This window comes from Panthera onca, chromosome F1 (genome assembly GCF_046562875.1).
Source record: "Panthera onca isolate mPanOnc1 chromosome F1, mPanOnc1 haplotype 2, whole genome shotgun sequence".
Taxonomy (NCBI): Eukaryota; Metazoa; Chordata; class Mammalia; order Carnivora; family Felidae; genus Panthera; species Panthera onca.
Window position 1 is genome coordinate 69,943,595 of NC_138355.1, and position 27,662 is coordinate 69,971,256.

The following is a 27,662-nucleotide window of genomic DNA, read 5'->3' on the forward strand; positions in this document are numbered from 1 at the left end:
CGAACCTCCGCGTCCTCCCCTGTTACAGGGAGAGGACTCACCTCACCGGGGTTATGGTGAGGATTGACGTCCACAAAGCACGTGACACCCAGTATGTCTGCAGCAGCGGGAGTCGTGTCCTTACCGCTGTTACTAAGGAAACGTAAATAAACCATTTGGCCATTTCTTTTCCTCGGGCTAGCGGCCTAGGGGAGATTTGTTTACGGGAAACCAGCCCTCAGTCCCGTTACAAAGGACAGGATGAACATAAAAGGAGGGCTGTTCTGTGAACTCTCACGTGCCTGGGTGGGGCCTCTTAAGAGAAAAGCCAGAAGGAACGTGGGGTGCAGGGGGCTCACTCGGGGCGGCGGCTCACGGGGATGTGACCGCAGCGAAAGGGGGCGGGGGGCAGAACATCATCCCCACCCCAGCTGCTCTTCCTCAGTTGGCCCAAGGACTCCACCAGCGCCACGGAACCAACCAGAACCGCACTCCACCCTGGACCAGCCAGGAAAGCTGGCTCGGGTCCCACCGCTTCCCTCTGCCAGGAGCCGTTCCGGGGACCGTATCCTCGCTCCCCACTCCTGGGCCGGCCCCATCCTCCCGGCCTGTCTTCCCCAACGTGAGGCTGTCGGATGAACACCTCTCTTCTCTGGATAGGGAGCAACTGAGTAGAAATATTCTTTGCATATGGCCCAGGAAAGAACAGTAATAAAGCAGGTTTCTGCCCCGGGCCTGGTGAGACGCCTGACCCAGGGCAGGGGGCAGCCTGGAGAACGTGGGGAGGTGGGCGCTACAGTCCCGACAAGGGCTCGTGGCCAGAGAGGGGCTGGATGGGGCCGGGGGCACAGGAGAACTTGGCCCCATCTAGGACACATTGAGGACGAGGGCTGCGTGCTCTGGGTCTCCCTCCTGCAGCCCCAGCCACGTACTGAGCCCCTGACTCACAGGGGGGCCGTGAAATCTGCGGCTCTTACTGTTGCTAAGCAAAGTCATAGCCACTCAGCCCCTCATTTCATAGTTGTTGATTGAGCCGCACATTGCAAAGTCAAGCAGGCCCTGCTTTGACCCTGAGGACACTGGCAGTGAACAAATAGACACCGACTTTGCCCTCAAGGAGATGCTTTTCTAGTGGGGGCGTCTCAATAAACACACACACACGTAGCTATATAGAATGCCGTGAGAGGTTTGATGTAAACAAGGCTGAGAGAGAGGACAGAGTGACGGAAGGGGGTGGGGTGGGCATGAGACTGGCTGGCTGGGGTACGCCTCAGGAGACTCGCATTCCTCCGAGGTGGAACAGCATGGAGGGCAGGGTGGGTAGGGTGGTGAGCAAGGGGGCAGGGCAGGGAAGGGCGGGCGGCACACGTAGGGATCAAGGCCCTGGGAAGGAGTGTGGCTTTGTTGTGAGGATAATGGGGAAAAGCTGAGGAGTTAAAAACAGAGAAGTAATATGATCTGATTTATTATTTTAAAGGATCCTTCTGGCTGCCTGGGAGGCATGAGCTGTAGGGATCAGTGGAAGCAGGTAGCCAGTTGAGAGGCCACCACAACAATCCAGGCAAGAGCCGGTGGTAGTGGTCCCAGAGGAGAAGGCAGAAGCAATCGGGCTCTGGATCTGTCTGGAAGCTAGAACTGATTGGGTTTACTGAAGGATTGGACAGGGGGTGAGAAAGAAAGGAGCCTAGATTCACATTTTTGCTTGTGAATGTCCGGTTGTCCCAACACTGTCGAAAAGACTATCCTTGGGGCGCCTGGGTGGCTCAGTCAGTTGACTTCGGCCCAGGTCATGATCTCATGGCTCATGAGTTCGAGCCCCATGTCAGGCTCCTGTGCTGACAGCTTGGAGCCTGGAGCCTGGAGTCTGCTTTGGATTCTGTGTCTCCTTCTCTCTCTGCCCCTCCCCTGCTCGTGCTCTGTTTCCCTCTCTGTCAAAAATAAATAAACATTAAAAAAGAAAAAAAAAAAGGAAAGACTATCCTTTCTCCGTTGGATTGCCTTTACTCCTTTGTCAAAGAGGAGTTGCCTATGTTTATATGGGTCTATTTCTGGGCTCTCCATTCTGTTCCATCGGTCTATTTGTCTAGCCTTTCACGGATACCACACTGTCTTGACTAGTGTAGCTTTATATTAGTAAGTCTTGAAGTCAGGGAGCATCAGTCCTCCAACTCCGTTCTTCAATATCGTGTTGATTATTCTGGGTCCATGGAAACTTTAGAATCAGTCTGTCAATATCAACAAAATAATTTGCTGGGATTTTGACTGACATTACATTTAACCTCTAGATCAGGTTGGTGACATCTTACCAATATTGAGTCTTCCTATCCATGGACCTGGAATATCTTCCATCGAGCATGACCTAAAAACAAATTTATTGAATATATTAGACAAATAATATTGTCTAAATTTAAGGCGAACAATGTTACTTTGGTACATTTATATACTGCATTATGAGTGTCTTTGTAACTATGTCTCATTACAAACTTATAGTGTGATATTATTGTCTATATTCATTACACTGTGATTAGATAACTGTGGCTTATTTAACACTCGTTTGCCCCCAACTCCCCGTCCGCTGGTAACCACTATCTTACTGTCTTGTTTTGTTTTTTTAGGTTCTGCATTAAGTGATAATATATAGTACTTGTCTTTCTCTGACTTACCTCACTTGGCATAATGTGCTCAAAGTCCATCCATGTCTTTGCAAATGGCCTGATATCCTTCCTCCTCGTGGCTAAACTCCACCGTGTATATGTACCATAACTTTTTTATCCATTTGTCATTTGAGGCGCGCTTAGGTTGTTTCCCTGCACTAGCTACAGTGAATGTGCTGCAGTCAACATGGGAGTGTAGATCTGTCTTCAAAATCTTGTTTTCATTTCCTTTGGGTAAGTGAACTTCTGCGTGCCCCGCTCCTATCTGAAAGCTTCCAATGGCTCTCTAGTGCCTCAAATAAAATCAGGGCTTCTAATGGCTGACATTTGTACAACTGCCCAGGGAAAACTGTCTTGTGAGTTCTCAGCTGCTCTATATTCAACCTCACATCCTATTTGGGGAGGGGGGAGTCTCTTCTCTCAATTTCTTTTTTTTTTTTTTTTTTAATAATTTTATTTATTTTTGAGACAGAGACAGAGCATGAGCAGGGGAGGGGCAGAGAGAGAGGGAGACAAAGAATCTGAAGCAGGCTCCAGGCTCTGAGCTATCAGCACAGAGCCCGACGCGGGGCTCGAACTCACAGACTGTGAGATCATGACCTGAGCTGAAGTCGGACGCTCAACGGAATGAGCCACTCAGGCGCCCCTCTTCTCTCAATTTCTTTTTTTTTTTTTTTTTTTTAATTTTTTTTTCAACGTTTTTTATTTATTTTTGGGACAGAGAGAGACAGAGCATGAACGGGGGAGGGGCAGAGAGAGAGGTAGACACAGAATCGGAAACAAGCTCCAGGCTCCGAGCCATCAGCCCAGAGCCCGACGCGGGGCTCGAACTCACGGACCACGAGATCGTGACCTGGCTGAAGTCGGACGCTTAACCGACTGCGCCACCCAGGCGCCCCTCTTCTCTCAATTTCTAATGACTTATTCTCCTACGCCTAGGTCTTTGTCCAAGCCTCCCAAGTGACATGAAACCAGCTGACTTCATCTATCTATGGCACCCACCCCGCCCCTCCATCGCAGGCCATCATAAGCTCACCTCCTGCAGCCAGAGTCCAAGGATGACCCAGCGGCATCCTCCTCGAGGCCTCACCCCACTTCCAGTCCCCGTTTCGGTACCACTACATTTTGCAATGGATTACCTGTCTTCATTGCTTTGTTGGATAGTAAATCCCCCGAGACTGACTCTTCTGTGAGATGTATCCCCAAGTGCCTTGTCCAGCACTTTGTACCCGGTGAGCCCTTATTGTGAACATGTGAACTAACCAACCGTGGACGGGATGCATATGCCCAGGTTCCACCAGGAGTTTGCTGGGGATAAAGGAAAAAACATGCACAAGAACTTTGTTCCACAAGTCATTTACTGGATGGGGGCAAGCGATTTTGCAACAGATTACGGGGTAAGGCCGGGAGGGCAGAGTTCTTTCTTCCCCTCCCAGGAGCCAGATGTGTCATAGATGCTTGTAAATTTTCCAAAATAGCCATCTGTTGTTGGGCGAGCTGGGTCTGAAGATGGAGATTGGCATACATACGTTCCAGAAGTCCCAGGCATTCCTTGGGCTTGGGGTCGACTCCTGAAGGGAGAGCAACAGAGGTGCAAGGGGCACAGAAGAGATCCTGTAATTGTACGAGGTAGGAAGGGCTCTAGCAGGATGACCATCTAATCTTTCCAGGCACAACTCGACCCACACACACCTTTGCTTGGCTGTCACCTTCTCAGGGCTGGGGGTGGGGGGTGTGTGTGGCTACCTGGCTACCCTATTTTAATTTGCAGACAATCACAGGACTTTGTTAACCTTCTCCCTTGCCTTATTTTTTCCATAATATTTAGGATCATACAGCATATTTGGTAATTACTTATTTAATTGCTAAGTTCCCCTCTAGAATGTAAGCTCCGGGAAGGCAGGGGTTTTTGTCCTGATTTGCTCACTATCGTATCCCCAGCACCTGGTGCATAAGTATGAAAAAATATTTGATGGGTGAATGAAATGACCTGAGAGTGAGGCCTAACTCCCCTTTCAGCCTCCTTCTCTTGCCTGACACAGCATCTCATCAGCAGTGACCTGCGGTCCTCCTGTGGTATCATTTCCTCCAGCCTTGCTGCATTGGCCCAGTTTTTTCTAATGTTTTCAACTATGTTACATGCAGTCGGCTCCTAGGTAACCTTGGTGGTTATTTACCTATTGTTCATGTATTTATTGGTCTTGACTTCTTTGCTAAACTCTGAGGTCCTCAAAAATTGGTGTCATGACTGTCTAGTGCCCGGGTAGGCTCCCCACAGGCACCCTAAGTACCCACCAATCTCCCCCATGGGAGGATGAATATAACTGAAATTCAAGAAACGGGCGCCTGGGTGGTTCAGTCGGTTGAGTGTCTGACTTTGGCTCAGGTCATGATCTCATGGTTTGTGGGTTCGAGCCCCACGTCAGGCTCTGTGCTGACAGCCTGGATCCTGCATCGGATTCCGTGTCTCCCTCTCTCAGCCCCTCCCCTTCTTGTGTATGTGCTCTCTCTCTCTCTCTCTCTCACTGTCTCTCAAAAATAAACATTTAAAAAGAGAGAGAGAAAGAAACTGAGCTAATAACTACCATTTCCTTCCCTGGCCCCTTTTGAACGAACATTCCTAGCAAGCAATAACATTTTCCTCTCGGTCCTCCCTAGCCCTAGTAAAGGTGCCCGTATGCAAGGAAACCACACAACTTGTAGAATCGGGAAGAAAATGACACCAGTAGACAAGCTACGGGCAAAAAACCTAGAAGCGGCTTGAGCCAGAGCTGGCACCAGATCCAGGGGAGAAGGCTGGGGCCCCTTCCTCCGTGCAACCCCTCCCGCACTGAGCCCACTTGGGAAGCCTGGCCTGTAGCCTTACCTGAGGGCAGCTTTGCTGTCCGGACGTTCAGGAATGTGGCCAGTGGGGAACTTGCTTGAAGATTAATAAAGCTAGGGGAGGGTTTGGCTCGACAAAGAGGCACAGCATTACTTTCCTCTTTGGCTGAAACAAAATCAGAGGGAACTAATCAGAGCTATTTCCAACAAGGGATGGCCTTTCTAGCTAGATCCCTGCAGTTGGTCTATGAACACAAGTGCCGAGGCCCTGCCCTGAATAGCTCTGGAGAAAGTCAGGTGAGACAAACAAAAAAGAAACCACAGTGGACTAAGGGAAAGCAAGCAGGGATGGGTTCAGCTAAAATCTAGTTTGCTTCCATTTGACAAGTTCTCATGGCCCCGTGCCGCACGCTTACTAGTGTGCTAGGCGACAGGGCATCACGAGATACCTAACACACGGTTTCTCGGGTACTTACTACCTCGTTGGGAGACAACTGGGGCACTGATGAAATGTGACATAACAACCGAAGGACATAAACAATGCGTCAGACAGTCTGGGTGAAAATGAGGCCTTTCATCTCGTGGCTATACCGAGTGTGTGATTAATGTTGAAATGGATGTTTCTGGAAAAGTGCAAGAGCTCAGTAGGAGCACTGTAGTCAGAGAAAACTCCAGGCAGGTAGAGGATGCTTATTGGACCTTGAACACAGGATGCTTTCGGTGAGTGGAAAAGATGCTTCGAATGGGAAAAAAGAGGGCAGGAGCGCAGGAGCACACGGTGGGCCACAGAAGACCCTTCACACTAGCGAATCTGAGACTTTAGGCTTTCTCTTGAATGTGACAATGCCATTGAGCCTTTTAGGATTAGAAAACTGTATAAAAACTGTATCTTATTAATGCATAGGTATTAAAATGGGCTGGACGTGAAAGAAGGTTCTGAATGGGAAAATAAATAAATAAGCTTTGGCAAAAACAGTTAAGTTAGAAGGAAAAATTGATTTGTAGGGAGAAGGTAATGAGTCCTATACGGACGGACGTTATCTTTGTCTAGTGAGCAACACTTCCTCTGGGAAACTATTCCTTCCCCAGACCCCAGGCCACACAGGTGGGACCACATCAGGCCCTGTTGCCCAATGGAAAACGGTGTGACCCAATCCAGGCCAACCACGGTATCTCATCCTCCGTGGCAACTGTGATTGATCCCGGGGGTAAGTGCAATGGGCAAGTTGGGCCAGGCTCATTCTCTGGGGTCGACATATGCATTCTGTAGTCAAAGAAGCTTGCTTTCTTGTGATTTGCTACGCTGGGAAAATGCAAAGCTGGGGCAGGTGAGAGCTACTGAATTCGGCCGGCATGCCGTAAGGAGCAGACACAAGCAAGACAGGAGAAAAGAGTACAGGAGGGAGGTGGATGGACGGACACCGCTCGGCACAGAATTCCGCAGTTCGGTCCCTGAGGCTCTGGCTTTTACAGGCCGTCTTCCTATTCTGTGACCATCTCGACACCCCTCCCAACTGCACGAGCCTCTGAATTTCCTTTTTTACTCAAGGGAGTCTGAGTTGGGTCCCATCCGACTAACACAACCCACACTGTGGACACACAGTCCAGACAGAAACGCCTGGAGAAACAGTCGGAGGTGGCACCGAGCCCAGGTGAAAGGTGAAACTGCCAAGCTAGCCACAAAGCGGCGATAAAGCAGCTGCAAAACTAAATTAGCTCTCCAAAGTAAAAGACTGAGAGGGAAAACTGGACGCTGGGGAGCCCCTCCTCAGCAGTTTGGGAGATGAGAAGGAAATGGCAAAGCAGAGAAGCGACAGGCGGAGGCGAGCGGCCAGCCCTCCAAAGGAGCCCAGGATTCACTGCCAGACTGAGGTCAAAAAGGACAGAGAAAGTTCACCCACTTGCTCATTTATACTTACGAGACAGCCGAGTGCCTGTGAAGCGCCCACCGCTGACCCCACAGCAAGCTAAACACACACGTGCTCGCGACCCTCACGCAACTGACGGTATTGCAGCGTAGACAGTCACTAAGTGATCGAGCACGCACCTTATCGCATCCCGTAAGTGCTAGAAGGGCGCCTAACCTATAACCTCGTCTGTGCAGCTGGGGAACGTGTTCCCCAGAGGCGATCCTGTCTAGGCTGGGATCCGAAGGAGGAGGGTACGGGACCTCTTCATGGACAACAGGCCTGGGGGCAGAGGTGTGGCAAGCAGGTCGTATGAAGGAAGATGTATTCTTGTCCTGAACTCTGACTGCAACAGAGCAATGGCCTGCTAAGGGGAAGAGGTAGTCACACATGTGGGGGCCGGGCCGAGGCTTTCTATTTGGAAGCTCACTGAGCCTATCGAAATTGAAATCTGTTTTATTCCCGATTACTCCTGGCGAGGGAAATCGGGGTTTGTTTTTGTTTTTGATGCTGGGTTTGTGGATTTTCCAAGCCCCACTGAAGGTCCTCTTTCTCCTCCTTTTTTTTAAGAGAAGTAAAAATATGCAACAATGAATTCATGTGTCATCTCATGCAGGGGCCATGCTAGTCTGTATCATTCCAGCTGTAGAGTATGTGCTGCCTGAGGAGCACGACCCTCCACTTCCTTTTCCCTTGGTCTCCTCAGCCCTTTGACGGCTCATGCAGAACGGTAAGGAGACAGAAGCTGAAATTCAGGTCTCAAAATTATTCTCACCACGGGGCACCTGGTGGCTCAGTCGGGTTAAACGTCTGACTTTGGCTCAGGTCACGATCTCACGGTTCTGAGTTAGAGCCCCGCGTCGGGCTTGTCAGCACAGTGCTCATTTCCGATCCTTTGTCCTCCTCTCTCTCTGCCTGCCCCCTGCTCATGCCCTCAAAAATGAGTAAACATTAAAAAAAAATAGTTTAGGGGTGCCTGGGTGGCTCAGTCGGTTAAGCATCTGACTCTTGACTTTGGCTCAGGTGTTGATTTCACAGTTCATGGGTTTGAGCCCCACATCGGGCTCTGCATTGACAGTGCAGAGCCTGCTTGGGATTCTCTCTCCTCTCTGTCTCTCTCTCAAAATAAATAAATAAAAACTAAAAAAAAAAAAAAGTTAAAAAAAAGATTATTCTCACCATTGGAAAAATATAACTTCAGCTTCCATGCAAATACACTTCCCAATAATTCAGGCCCTTCCTAGGTACATGAGGACAAATTTTCTACCAGGCTGTGAGGTTTGGAGAGCACTTACAATCCATACCACAGGAACCAGATTTCTGACTACACAGTAACGGAGAATGAGGTTGGGGAGCAGTAAAAGGAAGCAGAACATAGAAAATCATAGTAAAAAGTGTTACCTACATTGTGTCGTTCTCACAATGACCCTAAGAAGCAGGTAGCGTTAGCCACATTTTATTTGAGAAAACCTAAGTTAGGAAATTTGCTTAACATCCCACAACTAGCCGTGTGGCAGTGCTGGGGTTAAATCCAGGCCTGTGGGCTCAAAGTCGTGCTCTTCACCAATGCACAACATACTCTGTGAAAAGAGCTGGTCCGTTACATGTAAGCTATGACATAGTAGGCCTCTCGGATAGGGTCATCTACTCCACTCACAGCCAAGTGGATGGGCTCTGGAGTCAGATGGCCCCAGGCCATTTCCCTGGCCACTAGTTGGACCGTCCCACTTAAACAGAGTATCTGTTTACTCTAGTTAACACGATGTCTCCTGGGATCCCTGCACTTCAAGTCCTGTTCTAAGTATTAAGAGGGGAAACAAAGGAAGAATAATACATTCATTCAGCATACAGTCACTGAGCATCTATTATCTAACAGACCCGGTTCTTGGCACTGGGAACACAGCAATGTTCCCATTTATTTTTTATGCAAGCTCAACTCTGAACATGGGGCTCGAACTCACGACCCTGAGATGGAGAGTCACATGCTCCACCGACTGAGCCAGCCGGGCACCGTCCCAGCAATGTTTCCATTTGATGGGCAAGTGCAGGACAGATACAAATCTTTTCCAATTAACCGAGAAAAAGGAAAAAACAAAACAAAACCATACATACAACTAGAATCACTTCCCAAATTTCTGAGTAATTTAGGAGGTCTGCTGTTTAAGGGAAGGGGAGCAAGGCCTCCGACACACACCTTTTCTGTTAGGGTGACTAGCACGCTTCTCCATCTGAACAGGTGTGGCGCCTGGGGAAGAATCATAGCGTTACATGATCAACAACCCATGCTGTTATGTTACTATTGACGGCACGTCTCCGGCTGTTCCAGTTTGGGGAGGAAAAAGTGTGAAAAATGTATGGTTCCAGTTCACGGCCCAACATAAGCGCTTGGGTTACAGGTCCCTTCAGTAGTGTGGAAATCAGTTCTATTATTATCACTGCTTCCTTTTTTTTTTTTTTTTCTGGACAAAATAGTAATTTAACCAAACCCAGACCTTAAAAGAGTCCCGCACTAACGGGCGACTCCTGTCTGCGTCCTCTCCACGGGTCTCCTTCGGCAGCATCAGCCCCTATCCTGTCCTACGAGGCAGGTTGGAAACCTGACTCCCATCACCTCTAAAGGGCCACCGTGTCCTAGACGGAGGGCGGGGACAGAAGTCGCAAGGCTCCACGGGGAGCCCCTGGGACCACGCTTTGGGTGGGAGACCCGGAAGCCGCAGCCTGCCTCAGCAGAAAGCACCTGCGTGAGAAGGGAGAGGGCACGCTCGGCCAGGAGCCCAGGGGCAGCTAAGCACGACTCGCAGTGCGCCCCAAGGAGGGCTCGGCCAGCCGGCCAGCTCCTGGGACCAAGCTCCCGAGTCGGCCCGCGCCGCTATTCCTCCCGCAGCTCAGGCTGGAAAGGGTGGAGACGGTCACGCTTCTCCTGACCTTCGCGGCCCCAGAAGACCCGAGGCGCCGGCCAGCTCAGCGACCTCACCCTCTCTGTTACTCGAACGCCTGCTGGCCGGCACCTACCCGTCTAGTTGATACACATGCGCAGTGGCGGGCCGGCCAACCGCCCCAGCCTCCGCGCTTGCGCCGACGTGCGCGCCGCACGCGGCCGGGAGCGGCCTCTCTACTGCGCAAGCGCCGGCGCCCTCCCATTGCCAACATCGCGCGCTCTCTATCTAGCTTGCCCTGCCGTTCCTGCGTAGGGAGCGGGGCTAAGAATGTCGATTGGCCAGTTTTGGTGCCGGTCACTGAGCTGGGTGCGGTGATTGGCGGCGACCCGGAGGGTAGCGGGTTAAGGTGTCAGCCCTGAGGAGGCAGCGTTTTCTGGGCTTCTCTCTGGTTCTCTCTCTCCAGAAGGTTCTGCCGGTTCCCGCAGCTGTGGGTACCCGGCTCCTCATCGCGCCGCCATGATGGGCCATCGTCCGGTGCTCGTGCTCAGTGAGTTGGGGGGAAGCCGAGGCAGGGGCCCCCTTCTCGCCCCTTCCCTCCACACTTGGCCGTGTTGCCCCAGCCCAGCCCCGTCCTGGTCGGCCGCGGAGGCTTCCAGTCCTCGTCCCTTTCGGAAGCCCCTTCTGCCCCTTTTCTCTGTGCGCCCGAGCCCTTCCCTTGCCCCCGCCGAGCCCCTGGTGTGCGGGGACGCGGCGCCGCCCCGCCCCCTCCTCGCGTGGCTTCAGGGTGCGGAGGAGCAGCTTTTCCGTTTGGCCCGTCGCGGAGCGGTGTGTCCCCGGCCGACGGGGTGGATCGTGGCGCTTCCGTCTTTAGTACCGGGGTTGACAGTGTTCCCCGGAGGATTGGGAGGGTTCAGTGGCCCAAGTAGGTAAGCTGCTGAGACGGGGGCCTGGCGGACAGCCAGTGGGGTCCTTGGTCGCTTTTCAGAAGCAGCCCTCCAGGATTTCCCTTGAGCGACCCCGGTTGGTGAAGCAGCCCCGTTCCCTCGCTGGCCTGGCTTAGATGCAGCGAGCCCCTCCGTGTCCCCCGCGTGGTGGTCTTTCCCACGGAGTTGCCCCTGGTTTCTGGCTAAGGAGTACCACCTCCCGTGTCCTCCCCTGGCTTGTTTCCGTTTTAACTTCTGGACCGCATGTGCGAGCCCGCCCTGGGCGCCTTTCTCCCTCCCTTACCGTTTTCTGTATACGAAATGCAGTAAAGCGATTTGATCCATTTTCTTCATACCTGGGAAATAACTATTACCAAAAAAAAAAAAAAAAAAAAAATGCACTTAAGGGAGAAAAGGCGCCGTTCCTTCCGGTGCAGGATTTGAGTTACCACTGCCCGACACAGGAATCTAAATTCCGAGGGTTGTGAGTGTAGACTTGGTGGGACTGCATTGAAAACTTTGCCGATTTAAGTTGTACGGAGTGTGTGATTCAGAGAGAGGAGCGGAATAAGCATCGTGTCGGTTTGGTTATAGCCACGGGCCGGTCTCACCGAGAGGCCCCCAGGGGTGAGTTGTGCACTGTGAAACCCTTTTTAGGTCTGCATTAATCCCTGGCACTGATTGGATGTAACCCATTAGGCCGCGTGTTAAAATACGTGGTCGGCTCTGACCGAGCTTTGTTATGATGTCCAAGCATGGAGTGACCGTATCTGGAGAACGGAGACCCTCTGAGAGGATCTTCTCACTGCACAGCACGCTGTGGGGGCGCTGGCAGTAATTCCGCTGGGACTGCCTCCTGTGATTCCCCCTGTCCGAGTAGGAAAATGGGAGCCCAAACTCCTCCCTCGGGTATTTTTTTTGAGGGTCACCAGCCCTCTGAGCATCTGTAGATCCTCTTTCCAGACAGAACTGCCGTATCTCCCATTTTCTCGTATAATCTCTGCGAGTTCACCATTCCACCGAGGCCCATTCATGGATCTCAGGTTATGAGTCCCTCTGTAAATACGTGAATGTTTGATTAGTGGGAAAGTGATGACCAGGGATTGTCATGGGTCGTACGTGTATCAAGTTGACGTAAAGAAATAGCTGTAAGTACGTGTACTTTTTTGTGTTAACAGTTTTTTAAGGCGTATTGGTATATAATAAGCTACACATATTTGGAGTGTACAATTTGATGCGGTTTGAAGGTATGTTACATCTGTGAGGTGTGTGTGTGTGGGTGTGTGTGGGTGGTTTGCTTTCAAAGGTCAGGGGATAAATAGTATCTATACAACGGGCCACTCCTGGTCTATTGCATTTTATTTTCTCTATTCCAGGCCAGAACACAAAGCGTGAATCTGGAAGAAAAGTTCAATCTGGAAACATCAATGCCGCCAAGGTAGGATATCTTTGTTTAAAATCTCTACACCCAGGGGCGCCTGGGTGGCTTAGTTGGTTAAGCGGACAACTTCAGCTCAGGTCATGATCTCGCGGTTCGTGAGTTCACGCCCCGAGTCAGGCTCTGTGCTGACAGCTCAGAGCCTGGAACCTGCTTCAGATTCTGTGTCTCCCTCTTTCTCTGCCCCTCTGCTGCTCACGCTGTCTTTCAAAAATAAATAAATGTTACAAATTTAAAGAAAAAAAAATTTCCACACCCAATGTGGGGCTCAAACTCATGACCCCAAGATCAAGTGTCTCATGCTCTTCTGACTGAGCCAGCCAGGCGCCCCTAAAGTAGCTTGTCTTTTAAGTAGTTTAGAGTATTATTTTGTCTCTAGCTGCCTTCCTTAGGATTTCTGTATCTATTCGCAAATACGCAGAGGAAATGTTGACTTCCCTTTCAGTACATGTCTCTGATGGTGGTAGGTGGAAGGAAGCCCTCCCTCAATGAGGCAGACCTAACAGTCTTCCCATATTCACTTGTGCATAATTCTGTTATCGTGTATAAGTTTTAGAGTCTTTTTGTGTTTGTCTCGCATGCTAGACTGAGTTACTTGAGGGGAAGGACCGTGTTCCCGTTTGTATTCCTAGTGCCCACTGTAGAGCCTGGTTAGGTAGTCAGTAAATATCTTGGGATGAAGGAACGCAACAGCCCTAGACCTGAGTCAGTGGCGTGGAGGCCAACATCGTGGAAAGAAGTATTCACGGGTAGATTTCCAGTTACCTGAGCTACTGAGAAACTGAAATTCTGGAAGGCACGTCCCCCTCTTTTCCTGGGAAAAATTATTTCTGTATACACCATGCTGAAGTCATTTCTTAAGGGGAGAGACAGCAGAATGGAGCCACACGGTGCCCTGTGTCTAATGTGGTTATCAGCCTGGCTTTAGAGGGTTAAACACTGGCTCTGCAGGTTCCTCGTGTCCCTTCTCACACACGTGTTTGCACCGTCTCCTGATTGGTGGTTGCATGTTTTATGTTTTCCTTTCGACAGACCATTGCAGATATCATCCGAACATGTCTGGGACCCAAATCCATGATGAAGGTAGGCCTCTCATTGAAACTTTGTGACTACAGATTTTCCTTTTCCGTAATCTGGAACAATTAGGTAAAACTTTTGCTTTTCTCCTAGATGCTTTTGGACCCAATGGGAGGCATTGTGATGACCAACGATGGCAATGCCATCCTTCGAGAGGTTTGACTTTTCGTTTTGCTTTCTGATAATTTTATAAGGGGCCCGTAAGTCATATATACACGATGATTAGTTTCTTAGGGCTGGTATAACAAGTTACCACAAAGCGGGTGTCCGTGAAGAACAGAAATTTGTTCTCTCGTAAACTGGAGACTAGAAGTCCAAAATCAACTTGTCATCGGGGCCCTACTCCTTCTGAAGGCTCTCGGGAAGAATCTTTGCTGCTTCTGGCATCTGGTGGTTGACCACAACCCCTGGCATTCCTTGGCTCGCTAGACTCTTGTCTCCTCAGTTGTTACATGCCATTGTCCTCTGTGTCTCTTGTTATAAGGACACTGGTGGTCAGATATAGGACCTATTTTCATATCCTGTGTGATCTAATCTTAACTTGATTATATTTGCAAAGACCCAGTTTCAAAAACATCCATGTTCACAGTTTCAGAGGGTAGGACCAACACATCCTTTTGGAAAACAATCCAGCCACAACAGTGGTGCTCCCGGTAAATAAGCTGAAAGAATACCACCCCGTGTCTTCAAGAAACTTTAATAGTCAAGCTGGCAAATGCGTTTTTCCCCAAAAAGAAAGGGACTTGGGAAGAGGATTTACTTAGATATTTTGGGGGCCACTTGTACTCTTTCAAGCTGTAGTAGATAAAAGATAAGGGAGGAGGTATGGGAGTAAGAAGCCCGAGAGGACCAAGCAAGTGGGTTAAGAGGTCTTTGAGTAGTGTTGATTCAGTGGCAACCTACATTTTTATTTTTAGATTCAAGTCCAGCATCCAGCAGCCAAATCCATGATTGAAATCAGCCGGACACAGGATGAAGAGGTTGGAGATGGGACCACATCAGTGATTATTCTTGGTAAGAGGAGAACAGAAGGTTCATAAGGAAAGCTGGAGTGAAACATGAAGATTTTTGCCCAGAATAGTATTTGTGTCCTATTTTAAGGAAACTGGTACCAATCCACTGGTTATAAATATTTAAATAATTTGTTGCTGATTTTCTATGTGTTTTCTCCAATTGAGTGTAAAACATTCATCATAGTATAGGGTGAACTGTAAAGATCTGCTTGAACAAGATACAGAGCAGGTTCTTGTCATTCGCGGTAGGTTGTATTCCATAAAGTCACCACAGACACTGAATTAGCAAATGCCATTACTCCTGGGGGAAACAGGTTAGGCTGCTGTGAGCCTCTGTTCAGATACTCTTCAGTTGATGAATATATCTTGTTATATGAGGTTTTTTGTGTTATTCATTTGTCTTTTTTTAACATATATATTTTTTAACGTTCGTTATTTACTTTTGGGAGAGGGAGACGGCACAAGCAGCGGAGGGGCAGAGAGAGGGAGACACAGAATCCGAAGCAGGCTCCGGGCTCGGAGCTATCAGCACAGAGCCCCATGTGGGACTCAAACCCACGAGCCATGACATCGTGACTTGAGCCAAAGTCGGATGCTTAACCGACTGAGCCGCCCAGGAGCCCCTGTTTTATTCGTTTATTTTTCAAGTAATCTCCACCCCCAGCATGGGGCTGGAATTCACGACCCCGAGATCAGCACTTGCATGCACAATCAGCTGAGCTGTCCAGGTGCCTCCTTTCTGTTTGTTTTAAAGACACCTTATGTGGTACGTGTTGCTGATTCCTTACCGTTGAATTCACAGCAAGTAGCATTATTAACTCCGGCCAGAATGGAGCTTGTCTAATGTGTTTTCTCTGTAAGGCCCATCACAGCCTTCCTGCGCTTAGGAAAACTAGGCTGTACTTCAGTGCCATACCTAGGGGTCATTTTAAACAGTGAAGTCACCAACAAAATGTGTAAAAATGTGAAATTAAATGTACCACATGAAGTATGAGAGCTGAAACAAGGCAGAGCGTTGCCTTGGTTGACCTTAATCTGAAAATTAATGAGTCAGGTGACAAAAATTTTTCACCTGTGCACCTGTGTGTGAGTGACCAGGAAAGTGCCCCAACTGAGTGCTGATTTGCAGCTTGCAGGTAACATTGTAGCCAGTGGTTAGGTTGACAAACGCAGAACTTTGACAACACGTCTTGACCATACAAGTTGGTAATGGTCAATCTTCACCCTTCTATAGGATTGTAAAAGATCACTTCTGAAAACTTGATATGCTGCCTTTATTTGCCGTGAACATTTTATGTTGATGGTAGAAGTTTCTGATAGAGGTGTTCGGGGCTGCCTGGGTGGCTCAGTCAGTTCAAGCATCCAACTCTTGATTGTGGCCCAGGTCATGGTCTCAAGGTTCATGCATTTGAGCATGGTCTCCCAGTTGGGCTGTGTGCTGACAGCTTGGGATTCTCTTTCTCCCTCTCTCTCTCCCCCTTTCTCTCTCTCTCCCCCTTTCTCTCTCTCTCCCCAAACAAACTTCAAGAAATTTTATAATACAGGCATTTGTTGTGTAAAATCTGATTGCAGCAACACATTGTCAGGAAATGAGAGCTATGTTAAGGGGTGCCAGTTTATACTGTTGGCCCACATGCCTAAAGATGGAGTCCGTACAACAAAATTATTATAGGAACTTTTTAGAAAGTGAGACTTTGAATTAGTTTTGGAATGTGTTGATGGAGATGGACTTGAGTCATCACCAGCTAAGCCCTTCAGACCCGATTCTTTTGAGGATTGAAAAGTACATGTGGCTGGTTCTGTGCTTTGAAGAAAAACTTGGAGGATGAAAGAGAGGACAGACGTGGTGGGATTCTGGGATTCTTTGGGTTGTTGAGGAGCAGTAGATATCAGGCCAGATTTTCTAGCTAATAATCTTAGTTGAATCTCCTGGTGAGATTAGGCAGGTTAGGTATGTATTAATTTGTGTGTGCACGAAAAAGGAAGGACAAATTTTTAAGTAGGGGGACATTCCACGAATAATCTCTCATCCAGAGGATAAATTTTGTAGTTTTATGGCTGTGTTTGTAGGTACAAGGAAACGTGTGTTTTTGTTTTTAGTACCAGCAGTTGGACTGTATCCTAGGTGTTTAGATGATGGTAAACAAGTCTGTTTTCCTTTATACGTTTTTCCTTGTTTAGAGACTTTGAAACACAAGTGTTTCCTTTTGTTTAGAAAACTGGTGACAAATATTAGTTAGATCAAGAGAATAAAACAGCTTCAATCTTCGATCATTTGAAATGTGTCTGGCAAGGGTACTTTATGAATCGCCTTGTAGAAAGTGTGAAGTTCGGCATGGTTATCAAGAGCCAAATGGCATGGCTTTTGGGAGAGTCTATTTAGGAAAAAAGGTATTTTTAGAAGCTTGACGAAGTTGCCTTGAAGTCTAGGTATTTGTAAGTAACCTCACGGCACCTGTGTCTTTTTCAGCGGGGGAGATGCTGTCTGTGGCCGAGCACTTCCTGGAGCAGCAGATGCACCCGACGGTGGTGATCAGCGCTTACCGCAAGGCCCTGGACGACATGATCAGCACCCTCAAGAAAATCAGGTACTGAGGACACCAGCAGTGGACCATCAGACGTGGGAGGCCTGGAAGAGCCATCTCTTCTGAGGTGACGAAGGCAGGCCAGGCACGTCCCACGGTGGTTTGTTTGTGAGGGAGACACAGAGGAGAGCAAAACAAAGAGAGGATAAGGGAAGTAAATGTTTTAGAAAATGACACAGGGGACAGGGCAGACAGAAGGAGCTAGTTCAGTGCTTCAGGGTATCTTGTGGCTCCACGCCGTTTGCTTATTTCCGTGTTAGGCACTGCCACGGAAAATGTGTAGCAAAACCTACCCTTCCAGAATTTTAGCTGCTGGTGTGGGGAATAAACTGAAGAGTTAGATGAGTGTAATTATTCAGGACCGAATGTAAAAATGTCCCACCATCAAGTATGATTATAACTAATACCATAACTAGAGATCGCAGTCCTATCTGATAAAGTGCCGCCCTGGTGGCAGCCAGCAGTTTTCCGTTCAGATCACAAGGAGTGGGACTGGAGATGCTGTGAGAACCCCGTGTGGGAATCCAGGCACTTGCTGTCCGTGCAGAGCGCCGACAGGGTCTCGAATGCGGTATAGAAACTCAGGCCTTCTAATGTCAGAGGATGTTAGGTCATGACCGTGCAGAATGCAAAATGTCTTCCACGAAAAATTTTTGTTTAAAAAGGAAAAGCTGTGATCGACTCTCCTGTGGTTGGGTCGTTGGGTACGTAGGGGTCAAGTAGTTCGGTGAGCTTTGTCCCGTACTGCCTGTCGTCAGGATAAAAAAGCAGCGTGTGGTAGCGTGTGTGGCAGTCCGAGGGAATGCCGTGTTTGCCTTGAATTGTTTTTACGAAAGAAGCTGTGTAAGAATGTAGGGATAACCAAAGGGTGTATTGAGTTTGTGGAGCTGAATTGCTAGAAAAGTTTGCCTTCTCATCAAGCAGTAATGGTCTAAATCCCTTAGATAATACTTGGGGAGCCCTTGCTTCTCCTCTAAAACCCATAATGCAACTGTGCAACGATCGCAATGTGTGAAAATTTGGGCAAGATGGCATCCAAGGGCTCTTACAACTTCATTTTAGGGTTCTAAGTAGACTTCTGTACAAATTTACGATCTGGTGAGGGAAAACTAAACACACGAACACGGCACTATGGCACAGCATGAAGTAAGATGCTGGATAGAAGAGAATGCGGATGTTCAGGTGGATAGTACAGACTGATGGTGAGTGTCAGATGAGCTCTCAGAATTTGCTGGTTGTGGGATAAGGCTTCAAAGACCAAATGTGTCTTGACCCAAGTTAGACAAGTTGAGTATATTTGGTTGAAGCAGAAGGTAAAGAACAAATTATTTTCTGTAAACTCTGCAGGGTGGTCAGCCGTGGGAACCCATGACACGGGTTTGAGACAGCTTCCAGGGATGGGTTAGTTATGATCTTGCTGAAAGGCAGAGGGATGGACGGTTCTGACTCGTGGCCCACTGTGGTCCCCGAGCTGTAGATCAGGCACTTCCTTAAATATCCAAGGTCTCTGCTGAGCATAGCACCTGTTTTCTTTTGTCCAGTACCCCTGTTGACACCAATAACCGAGATATGATGCTGAACATCATCAACAGTTCTATCACTACCAAAGCAATCAGTCGATGGTCCTCTCTGGCTTGCAACATTGCCCTAGATGCTGTGAAAACTGTGCAGTTTGAGGAGAACGGTCGCAAGGAGATAGACATCAAGAAATACGCAAGGGTAGAAAAGGTAAACTCTTTCGATGTGTGTTTTTTTTAATGTTATTTTAGAGCGAGTAGGGGAGGGACAGAGAGAGGGCGAGACAGGATCTGAGCAGGCCCTGTGCTGAGAGCAGAGGGACAGTTGTGGGGCTCAGACTCAACAGACCGTGAGATCGTGACCTGAATCAAAGTTGGAGGCATAACTGAGCCTCCCAGGCGCCCTTCGATGTGTATTTAGAACACGTTATTCCCTAGTAGGAGCCTTCCCACTTGTGGAGGAAATGTGTTTAAATCAGCACAAGATGTCACTGTAGTTAGAACAACACTTACTTGCTGCCTTGAAAACAGAAACTTGAGAGTCCTAGGGAGGTATTCCCAAAATAGTTCTGTTCCCTTCAGTGCTGTTCTGAACGAGGTTTCCAGGGACTAGAGAAGCGCTTAGTGGTGTCTCCTTGTTTGTGCCTTTACATATGTCCAACACTTGGTGGGGATGGGACACAAAGGCTCTGCCCTGTCTAAGCTTCAGAAAGCCTTCTCTACTCCTTTAAGGTCCAAAAGTAGCATGAATAGTGTGGCCTGTAGATGGAGCCCCAAGCCTGGAAATTCTGTGGGAATCTCTTTCAGGAAGTAGGAGAGATCTGAAGCCCTTTAAATCTTCGTCAGTCACTGAATTTCTTTTGAGTCTCAGCTGATCTTGAGAGTGGCTGTCATGGTCCGAGATTGGTATGCTTCCTAGAGGGGAAAAAAATGTGATTGCAACCGTATTTGTTGTTGAGGTTCAAGGAAGAAAGCGATGTTGGAAACCTAGAATAGTGGTCATTTGGGGAAGATAAATGTCTGGGAAGGGAGTTGAGAAATCGTCTCCTCTGGTCACGGATGGAAGTGGATCTTTTGCTCAGATACCTGGGGGCATCATTGAAGACTCGTGTGTCTTACGGGGAGTCATGATTAACAAAGATGTGACCCATCCACGAATGCGGCGTTATATCAAGAACCCTCGCATTGTGCTGCTGGATTCCTCTCTGGAATACAAGAAAGGAGAAAGCCAGGTAAGGTTCCTGGGCTTTTTCCTTAAAGTCCGTGTAAGAATCTGACTGCTGATAGGGATAAGGGAAATAAAAGATGTGTCTGTTACGTTGTAGACTCTGTCAGTTACTGACCTTTACGCGTGATCTCTGATTTTACAAGAACTTTTTTTTGTTGGTGGTGGTTTTGAGAGAATGAGAGTGCGTCCGTGTGAGCAGGGGGAGGAGCAGAGGGACAGAAAGAGAGAGAATCTTAAGCAGGTTCCATTCCCGGCACAGAGCCTGACAGGGCTCCGTCTCACAACCCTGAGGTATGACCTGAGCTGAAACCAAGAGTCGGATGCTTAGCCCGTTGAGCCACCCAGGCGCCCCTTTTATGAGAACTCTTGGACATAGTTAACGCTGACCCCAGTTTTACAGATGAGGGATCTAAAGCTCAGAGAAGTTTGGGTAATTGTTTGGGGAATACAACTGGTATCGAGCAAGTCAGTATTTGAACCCAGCTCTGTTGGCTCCAGTTCCACGCTACCACACCACCTCTCCCAGTGCCTGAGTGGAATAGAGAGTGGGAATTAATGGAGCTGGGAAACGCCAAAGAAGAATTTCCAGAGGGCAGGAGGGTCTCGAGGCTCTATCACCCTCGGATAGAATAAAAGTGATTGGAGCTTGTTAACACGAGAATTGGGAAGAAGATTTAGTTTATTGGTGGGAAGAATTAAGACCCAGAGTTACCATGCAGGGTAGATGTGATGTCGTACTGAGCGGTCAGAGACCTTGGGCCAAAATCTCCACTGATGGCCTTTGACTTTGAATCTTAGTTGAGGAGTACTTCAGTCAAGGAGTTCAGCTGGAGTTCTTGAGCTAAACTAGCTTACGGAGGCGTGGGCTCCTGGCTTCAGCAGGACTCTGACTCGCTTCTGGGGTGCATGAGACGACTCGGTAGAACGGCCTGGTACTGGGCACGTCTGAGATTTTAAGTCCGTGACTGTCCTTCACCACGCAGACGGACATCGAGATCACACGAGAGGAAGACTTCACCCGGATCCTCCAAATGGAAGAAGAGTACATCCAGCAGCTGTGTGAGGACATCATCCATCTGAAGCCCGATGTGGTCATCACAGAAAAGGGCATCTCGGGTAGGACTCTGTTCGTTTTTCCAACCTCTTATTGAGGTAGAAGAGGGTGGGCAGGTTGGCAGAGACGGCAGGGTGAGCGTGGTAGTTAGTGTGCATTGAGGATGCAGCCAGGTCAGAGCCCAGGAGTTCTGGCCTCCCTCTTGACCCCTCTGCTCTTGGGTTTACAGATTTAGCTCAGCACTACCTCATGCGGGCCAACATCACGGCAATCCGCAGGGTTCGGAAGACAGACAACAATCGCATTGCTAGGTGAGTAGGCCACGTAAAGATAAGATTCTTCCTTCCCGTGGGTTCGCCTTGTGTAGCTTTATGATGTCGTTGCTGTCTCTGAGAAAGTTTAGCGCTGGATACGGTCAGCCGTGTCAGTTACAGGTGGAACCAACCTGGGTTTTGCTGTGTGGTCCCTGAGAAGTTCTCTAGTCTGGCAATTATCTACTGCAGGAATCTTTTTTATACTGCTGCTAACCAGTAGGGCACAGCTTATGCTTAGACACCTGTGGTCTCTACCTTGGGGTCCGTGACTGTCTGTCTTAACTAGCTCAGAATACAGCAGAAACATCAGTTTCCTTGAGGGGATCTTCAGCTGCTGTTAATGCAACTTAAGATTGTGGTTCCTACTTTTGCACTGATGTCTGTGCTCACATATCATTCATTCTTAATATTAATTTATATTTTAAAGAGAGAGGTCTACCCCAATATCACCTATCCAATCCAGATCAAGTTTTATACTTCTGCTAACTCTGAAATGGCTCTGGGCACACATAGTTGATGACGTGCCCAGGAGTGGGTACATGTCAGGTATACCTGAGAACTCCCTTGTCTAAATTTTATTATCACAAAATATACTTAAGTTAAACTGCATCTGGTTATAACAGTTGTCTTAGGTACGTACGCTTTTATTTGTAAACCCTCGTTAGTTTAAGGAAACTTTGCCTACATACGTGCGAAAACCAACTTGCTAGGCAGCCAAGACCTCTCTAGTTATATAGCAGCGTTTCCAGCAATCCATGTTTGGCCTTGTCCCCAGCCACAGACCCTAGGGACTAGGAAGATGAGTAAAAAGTACCTGAAATCCCCTCCCCTTCCCATCTAATCACTAGAGCCTGCGGGGCCCGGATAGTCAGCCGGCCAGAGGAGCTGAGAGAAGAAGATGTTGGGACAGGAGCGGGCGTGTTGGAAATCAAGAAAATTGGAGATGAGTATTTTACATTCATCACTGAGTGCAAAGACCCCAAGGCCTGTACTATTCTCCTCCGTGGGGCCAGCAAAGAGATTCTCTCGGTGAGTCCGCCTTCGAGGTCATTCCGTTTCTTGAGAGATTCCTAGAAGGCCTGAAATTTTCCTGTTACCCTTTCATAGCTGTTTAATTTTTGACACGTGGCCAAAACTTTAACTTCTTTTAAAATTAAAGCAATTTTGGGGCGCCTGGGTGGCTCAGTCGGTTGAGCGGCTGACTTCAGCTCAGGTCATGATCTCGCAGTCCGTGAGTTCGAGCCCCGCGTCGGGCTCTGTGCTGACAGCTCAGAGCCTGGAGCCTGCTTCAGATTCTGTGTCTCCCTCTCTCTGACCCTCCCCTGTTCATGCTCTTTCTCTCCCTGTCTCAAAAATAAATAAACATTAAAAAAAAAAAATTAAAATAAAATAAAATTAAATTAAAGCAATTTTGGGGGCACCTGGCTGGCTTAGTTGGTAGAATGTGTGACTTTTTTTTTTTTTTTTTAACGTTTATTTACTTTTGAGACAGAGAGAGACAGAGCATGAACAGGGGAGGGGCAGAGAGAAAGGGAGACACAGAATCGGAAACAGGCTCCAGGCTCCGAGCTGTCAGCACAGAGCCTGACGCGGGGCTCGAACCCACGAGCCGTGAGATCATGACCTGAGCCGACGTCGGACGCTTAACCGACTGAGCCACCCAGGCGCCGCATAGAATGTATGACTCTTGACCTTGGGTTCATGAGTTCAAGCCCCACTTGGGGTGTACGGATCATTTGTAAAATTAGTTAATTAATTAAATTAAAAGTCTGTAAAGAGTAATAAAAATTATCTTAACCATTTTTTATTTTAATTTTTTTTTAATGTTTATTTGTTTTTGAGACAGAGACAGAGTATGAACCGGGGAGGGTCAGAGAGAGAGGGAGACACAGAATCTGAAACAGGCTTTAGGCTCCGAGCTGTCAGCACAGAGCCCGACGCAGGGCTCGAACTCACAGACCGTGAGATCATGACCTGAGCCAAAGTCAGACGCTTAACCGACTGAGCCACCCAGGTGCCCCTATCTTAACCATTTTTAGGTGTATAGTTCAGTATACATTCACATTCTTGGGCAATAGATCTTCAGAACTTTGTCGTCTTGCAAAACTGAGACATTACATCCATTGAACAATGACTCATCATTTCTCCAGCCCGCAGCAACCACTGCTTCCTTGTTTATAAAAGATTGTTTTTCAGGGTTTTTTTTTGTTTGTTTATTTTTTTTTATTTTTTTTTTAACGTTTATTTATTTTTGAGACAGAGAGACAGAGCATGAACGGGGGAGGGTCAGAGAGAGGGAGACACAGAATCTGAAACAGGCTCCAGGCTCCAAGCTGTCAGCACAGAGCCCGATGCGGGGCTCGAACTCACAGACCGCGAGATCATGACCTGAGCTGAAGTCGGCCGCTCAACCGACTGAGCCACCCAGGCGCCCCATGTTTATTTATTTTTGAGAGAGAGAGAGAGAGACAAAGAGCATGAGCAGAGGAGGGGCAGAGAGAGAGGGAGACTCAGAATCCGAAGAAGGCTTCAGTCCCTGAGCCGTCAGCACAGAGCCTGACGCGGGGCTTGAACTCACAAACTGCAAGATCATGACCCGAGCCGAAGTCAGATGCTTAACCGACTGAGCCACCCAGGCGCCCTGTAAAAGATTTTTTTAATGCTTATTTATTTTTGATAGAGAGAGACAGAGCATGGGGGTGGGGGAGGGGCAGAGAGAGGGAGACACTGAATCGGAAGCAGGCTCCAGGCTCCGAGCTGTCAGCACAGAGCCCGACGCGGGGCTCGAACTCAGGAACTGGGAAATAATGACCTGAGCCGAAGTCAGACACTTCACTGACTGAGCCACCCGGGCGCTCCTCCTTAATTTTTAAGTTAAAATGACAATTCTCGCTTTTTTTCCTCAGGTTAAGTAACTCACCCAAAGGTGCACAGCTAGTAACCGCACCACGCAGCCTCCCAGGGACACAGCTAGGGTGGCAGAACGGGCACCGCACCGCGCTGGCGAGCGTAGTGGGCGTGGCCCAACGTCGCCGTGACACGCCCACTTCTTGGCTCTCTTGCAGTTGTCATTCATGCGTTTTTCCAAACCAGTGGCGGCTGCCCTGCCCAGCAAGCGGGTTCCGAGGAGCTTTCTTATCTGCCCTGTTAGTGGGAAGCCCTCCAGTGCCTCCTGCGCATTCCTGAGTCCTCGCGCTTTCTACATGCTGTGTGTTCGCTCTCCGCAGGAAGTGGAGCGCAACCTCCAGGACGCCATGCAGGTGTGCCGCAACGTCCTCCTGGATCCCCAGCTGGTCCCCGGGGGCGGGGCCTCTGAGATGGCCGTGGCCCAGGCTTTGACAGAAAAGTCCAAGGCCATGACCGGTGTGGAGCAGTGGCCGTACAGGGCTGTGGCCCAGGCCCTAGAGGTCATTCCTCGTACCCTCATCCAGAACTGTGGGGCCAGCACCATTCGTCTGCTTACCTCCCTTCGGGTGAGTCCCTCCCCTGCTTTCTCCTGACGGGGTAGGGGCACCTGCCTGGCCCGAGAGGCTGGTTCACATCTGTCCACCGGCTTCTCCTGACCTCGGGCTCGTTCCCTTAAAGTGTCCTCTCTCGGCGTTGGACTCGTTTGCCGTCATTGCCGTTTCCGTTTGTCATTTCGGTCTTTTGGGTTTAGTGTTCGGTTGGTTTCGTTTTGTTTCGTTACCTAATGTTCCCTGCCAGCTCGCTTGTTCCTGGTGTTTCCCCTTTAACTGGTGATGCTCCTTCCAACCACAGGCCAAGCACACCCAGGAGGGCTGTGAGACCTGGGGTGTGAACGGGGAGACCGGCACCCTGGTGGACATGAGGGAGCTGGGCATCTGGGAGCCCCTGGCTGTCAAGCTGCAGACCTACAAGACGGCAGTGGAGGTGAGGCGCCCTAAGACCTAGACTGCGCCGTTTCTTTGCAGAGAAGCAGAAGCCAGGGTGCTTGGTGCAGTCTGGAAGGGAGGGGTATAGTATGGAAGGCAGAGTATTCTCCAGAGATCAAGGAATTCGCCCCCCGCTTCGCCCATGCGGAAAGCAAGGTGACCTAGCATAAGCCGCCTCCCCTGCTGAGGGGAGCGCATCTTGCAGGCAAGTCTCTGCAAAGGTGGATTTCAGATAAAATGCTAATTACGTAGGAGGAGCTAAGTGTTGCCTTTAGAAGAAAACAGGTGTCCGTCCGCTTTCTGCTGACCTCTGTGGCGCTGTGGTGTTTCTCCTAGACGGCAGTTCTGCTACTGCGGATTGATGACATCGTCTCCGGGCACAAGAAGAAGGGTGACGACCAGAGCCGGCAGGGCGGGGCCCCCGATGGCGGCCAGGAGTGAGTGGTGGGCAAGGCGGCCTCAACGCACAGAGCCAGCAGAGGCTCCCTCTTCCCTGAGCCAGACTGCCAGGGACACTGGATGTCTTTGTTTGGAGGGGATCAGGTTGAGGGGCGGCCCCGGCCCCTTTCTGTCCCAGCTCGGTTCGCAAAAGGCGCTGACACGTAATTCCTCTCTATTGTAAGCTTTCCACTTAGTTTGCTTCCGATGATTAAATCTAAGTCATTTGAGATGGTTGTTATGTGTTTTTCAACCTGGGTCGTATCTCTGCCTCCTGGCAAAGAGGGAGGAGGCAGAAGACTGTCCTGGGGAGGGAGGGGAGGGATGGGAATGAGCTAAGTGCCTCCTTGAAGGTGTTTTTCAGACCTTCTCAGAGATGCTGGTTGGGAAGACTCTGGGAGTTCAAGGGATCGTACTTTATTTTAAATTTTTCAATGTTTATTTACTGTCGAGAGAGAGAGCATGAGCGGGGGAGGGGCAGAGAGCGAGGGAGACACGGAATCGGAACCAGGGTCCAGGCTCCGAGCCGTCGGCGCGGAGCCCGACGCGGGGCTCAGACTCACGAACCCTGAGATCACGACCCGAGCTGAAGCCGGACGCTTAACGACTGAGCCCCCCAGGCGCCCCAGAGGGTCATACGTTAAAGCTTGAAGAAGCACCGCTTTGTGTTCACCACCCCAAGAACAGGAGGAACCTGTCCAGACCGTGGGTGTTGCCCACATGTGGCTGCGTGTAGAGCAACACCCAGTACGTGCCAGGGCTCAGGCACTTGTCCTAGAAAACAACTTGCGTTTTTTCTATCGTGTCCTATAACTCTTCAGAATCCCTCCTATCTTACCTGGAATTCTCCTCTGCCGCTGTTCTTTCTGGCGGCAGTCTGTTCTCTGTTCTCCTTGTGTCACAGGAGGGCCTCCGCTTCCCCTGCCGGCAGAAACAGAGGGTTTCGTCTCACTTCGTGCTTTGTTTTTATCCAGGGAAAAAGTGGTGGCCGTGGGATGCTGGAGGCTAGGTGGGGCTAGCCTTTGGTGTCTTCGCTGCCCTTCCTCTTGGCCGCTGGGCCTTCCACATCCCCTTTGTCCTTATGATTCATACAGTCAGCCTTTATCTCCTCCCTGATCGCAGGACTTAGTCACGTTGGGTTGAATACCAGGTAGAATAATGGCACATAGTCCCTCCCGTGTGATAAACGTTCTAGCCAGTTTGCACATACCGGCTGATCCTCACAAGACTAAGACTGGCAACACCCCCAGTTTACAGTGGAGAATCTGCCCGACAAAGCTGGTGAGTGGAAGACGGAATTGCTGCGCGGGGAGTCTGGCTGCAGAGCCGTGTTCTCAGCCGGCTGTGCTCCCCGCGTAGGAGGCGCGATGGGGCTCTGGAGGCCTCTTGTCTTCACACCCGGGTCTGGCTTCCTGCTCAGCCCACTAGGAGGTCGTTGGCTTTTCCTCTCCTCTGAGGGGATCTGAGATAAGCCTGTTTTTTCCTGAAATCCCTGCCTCTTTCTTATTTTTTTTTTTTTTTGAAGTTTTTGTTTAAAATTGTTTTATTTTAGAGGGACAGCCCAAGTAGAGGAGAGGGGTAGAGTGGGGGGGAGAGAGAATCAGAGCCTGCCTGACCTGGGCCTCGATCCCACCTCCCTGGGATGGTGACCCGAACTGAAATCGAGAGTCAGATGCCCAACCAGCTGAGCTACCTGGGCGCCCTCCCTGCCTCTGTACTTGCAGTGCTTGTCATTCTGTCTTAGAGAAAGACAATGGATTAATCTCAAACAAGTGCATAGAAGTTGACAAAGTAGTGCTCACAGGACCTGAGAAGTTACAGAGGAAGGTAGTCACACCGTGAGGATCCCTCCCTCCCATTTGTGATTGGCCCTGACGTCCACTCTGGTTGCAGCTCTGACTTGGGTGACTGCTGGGTAAACGGGGGCTTTCTGGCTGCTG

General features: G+C 49.4%; 2 protein-coding genes and 1 pseudogene across 4 annotated transcripts; 1 reads left to right on the forward strand and 2 right to left on the reverse strand.

The window, feature by feature from the left end:
* Positions 1-3,973: 3,973 nt before the first annotated feature.
* On the reverse strand, positions 3,974-10,389 carry TSACC (TSSK6 activating cochaperone). 2 transcript variants are annotated; one of them, XM_078440869.2, is made up of 4 exons: positions 10,289-10,389; positions 9,558-9,608; positions 5,500-5,622; positions 3,974-4,204 (listed from the first exon to the last, which is right to left on the reverse strand). In XM_078440869.2, the coding sequence occupies exons 2-4, from the start codon at positions 9,589-9,591 to the stop codon at positions 3,987-3,989; spliced, it is 375 nt and encodes a 124-aa protein (XP_078296995.2). In that variant the 5' UTR covers positions 9,592-9,608; positions 10,289-10,389; the 3' UTR covers positions 3,974-3,986. The 2 variants fall into 2 exon arrangements, with proteins under 2 accessions (XP_078296995.2, XP_078296996.2); XM_078440870.2 differs by having other exon boundaries at positions 3,974-4,247.
* LOC132686967 (U6 spliceosomal RNA) lies at positions 7,940-8,035 on the reverse strand (annotated as a pseudogene).
* Positions 10,390-10,629: 240 nt separating the features above from the next.
* CCT3 (chaperonin containing TCP1 subunit 3) lies at positions 10,630-25,963 on the forward strand. Of its 2 annotated transcripts, none has more exons than XM_060644650.3 (14): positions 10,630-10,789; positions 12,542-12,603; positions 13,636-13,686; positions 13,774-13,836; positions 14,598-14,694; positions 17,164-17,281; positions 18,820-19,006; positions 19,878-20,027; positions 21,007-21,139; positions 21,307-21,388; positions 22,240-22,420; positions 24,619-24,864; positions 25,151-25,282; positions 25,621-25,963. In XM_060644650.3, exons 1-14 carry the CDS (start codon positions 10,759-10,761, stop codon positions 25,723-25,725), a joined length of 1,638 nt encoding a protein of 545 aa, XP_060500633.1. In that variant the 5' UTR covers positions 10,630-10,758; the 3' UTR covers positions 25,726-25,963. The 2 variants fall into 2 exon arrangements, with proteins under 2 accessions (XP_060500633.1, XP_060500634.1); XM_060644651.3 differs by lacking the exon at positions 10,630-10,789 and adding an exon at positions 11,067-11,168.
* Positions 25,964-27,662: the final 1,699 nt, after the last annotated feature.

Coding starts and splice junctions, on each gene's coding strand:
- TSACC (XM_078440870.2), bottom strand. CDS start 9,591: ATGGAGAAGCGTGCTAGTCACCCTAACAGAAAAG. Junction 5,623..9,557: donor TAGTCACCCTAACAGAAAAG/GTGTGTGTCGGA, acceptor ATTTTGTTTCAG/CCAAAGAGGAAAGTAATGCT. Junction 4,248..5,499: donor GACAGCAAAGCTGCCCTCAG/GTAAGGCTACAG, acceptor GTACAATTACAG/GATCTCTTCTGTGCCCCTTG.
- CCT3 (XM_060644650.3), top strand. CDS start 10,759: ATGATGGGCCATCGTCCGGTGCTCGTGCTCA. Junction 13,687..13,773: donor GACCCAAATCCATGATGAAG/GTAGGCCTCTCA, acceptor CTTTTCTCCTAG/ATGCTTTTGGACCCAATGGG. Junction 22,421..24,618: donor CCAGCAAAGAGATTCTCTCG/GTGAGTCCGCCT, acceptor CGCTCTCCGCAG/GAAGTGGAGCGCAACCTCCA.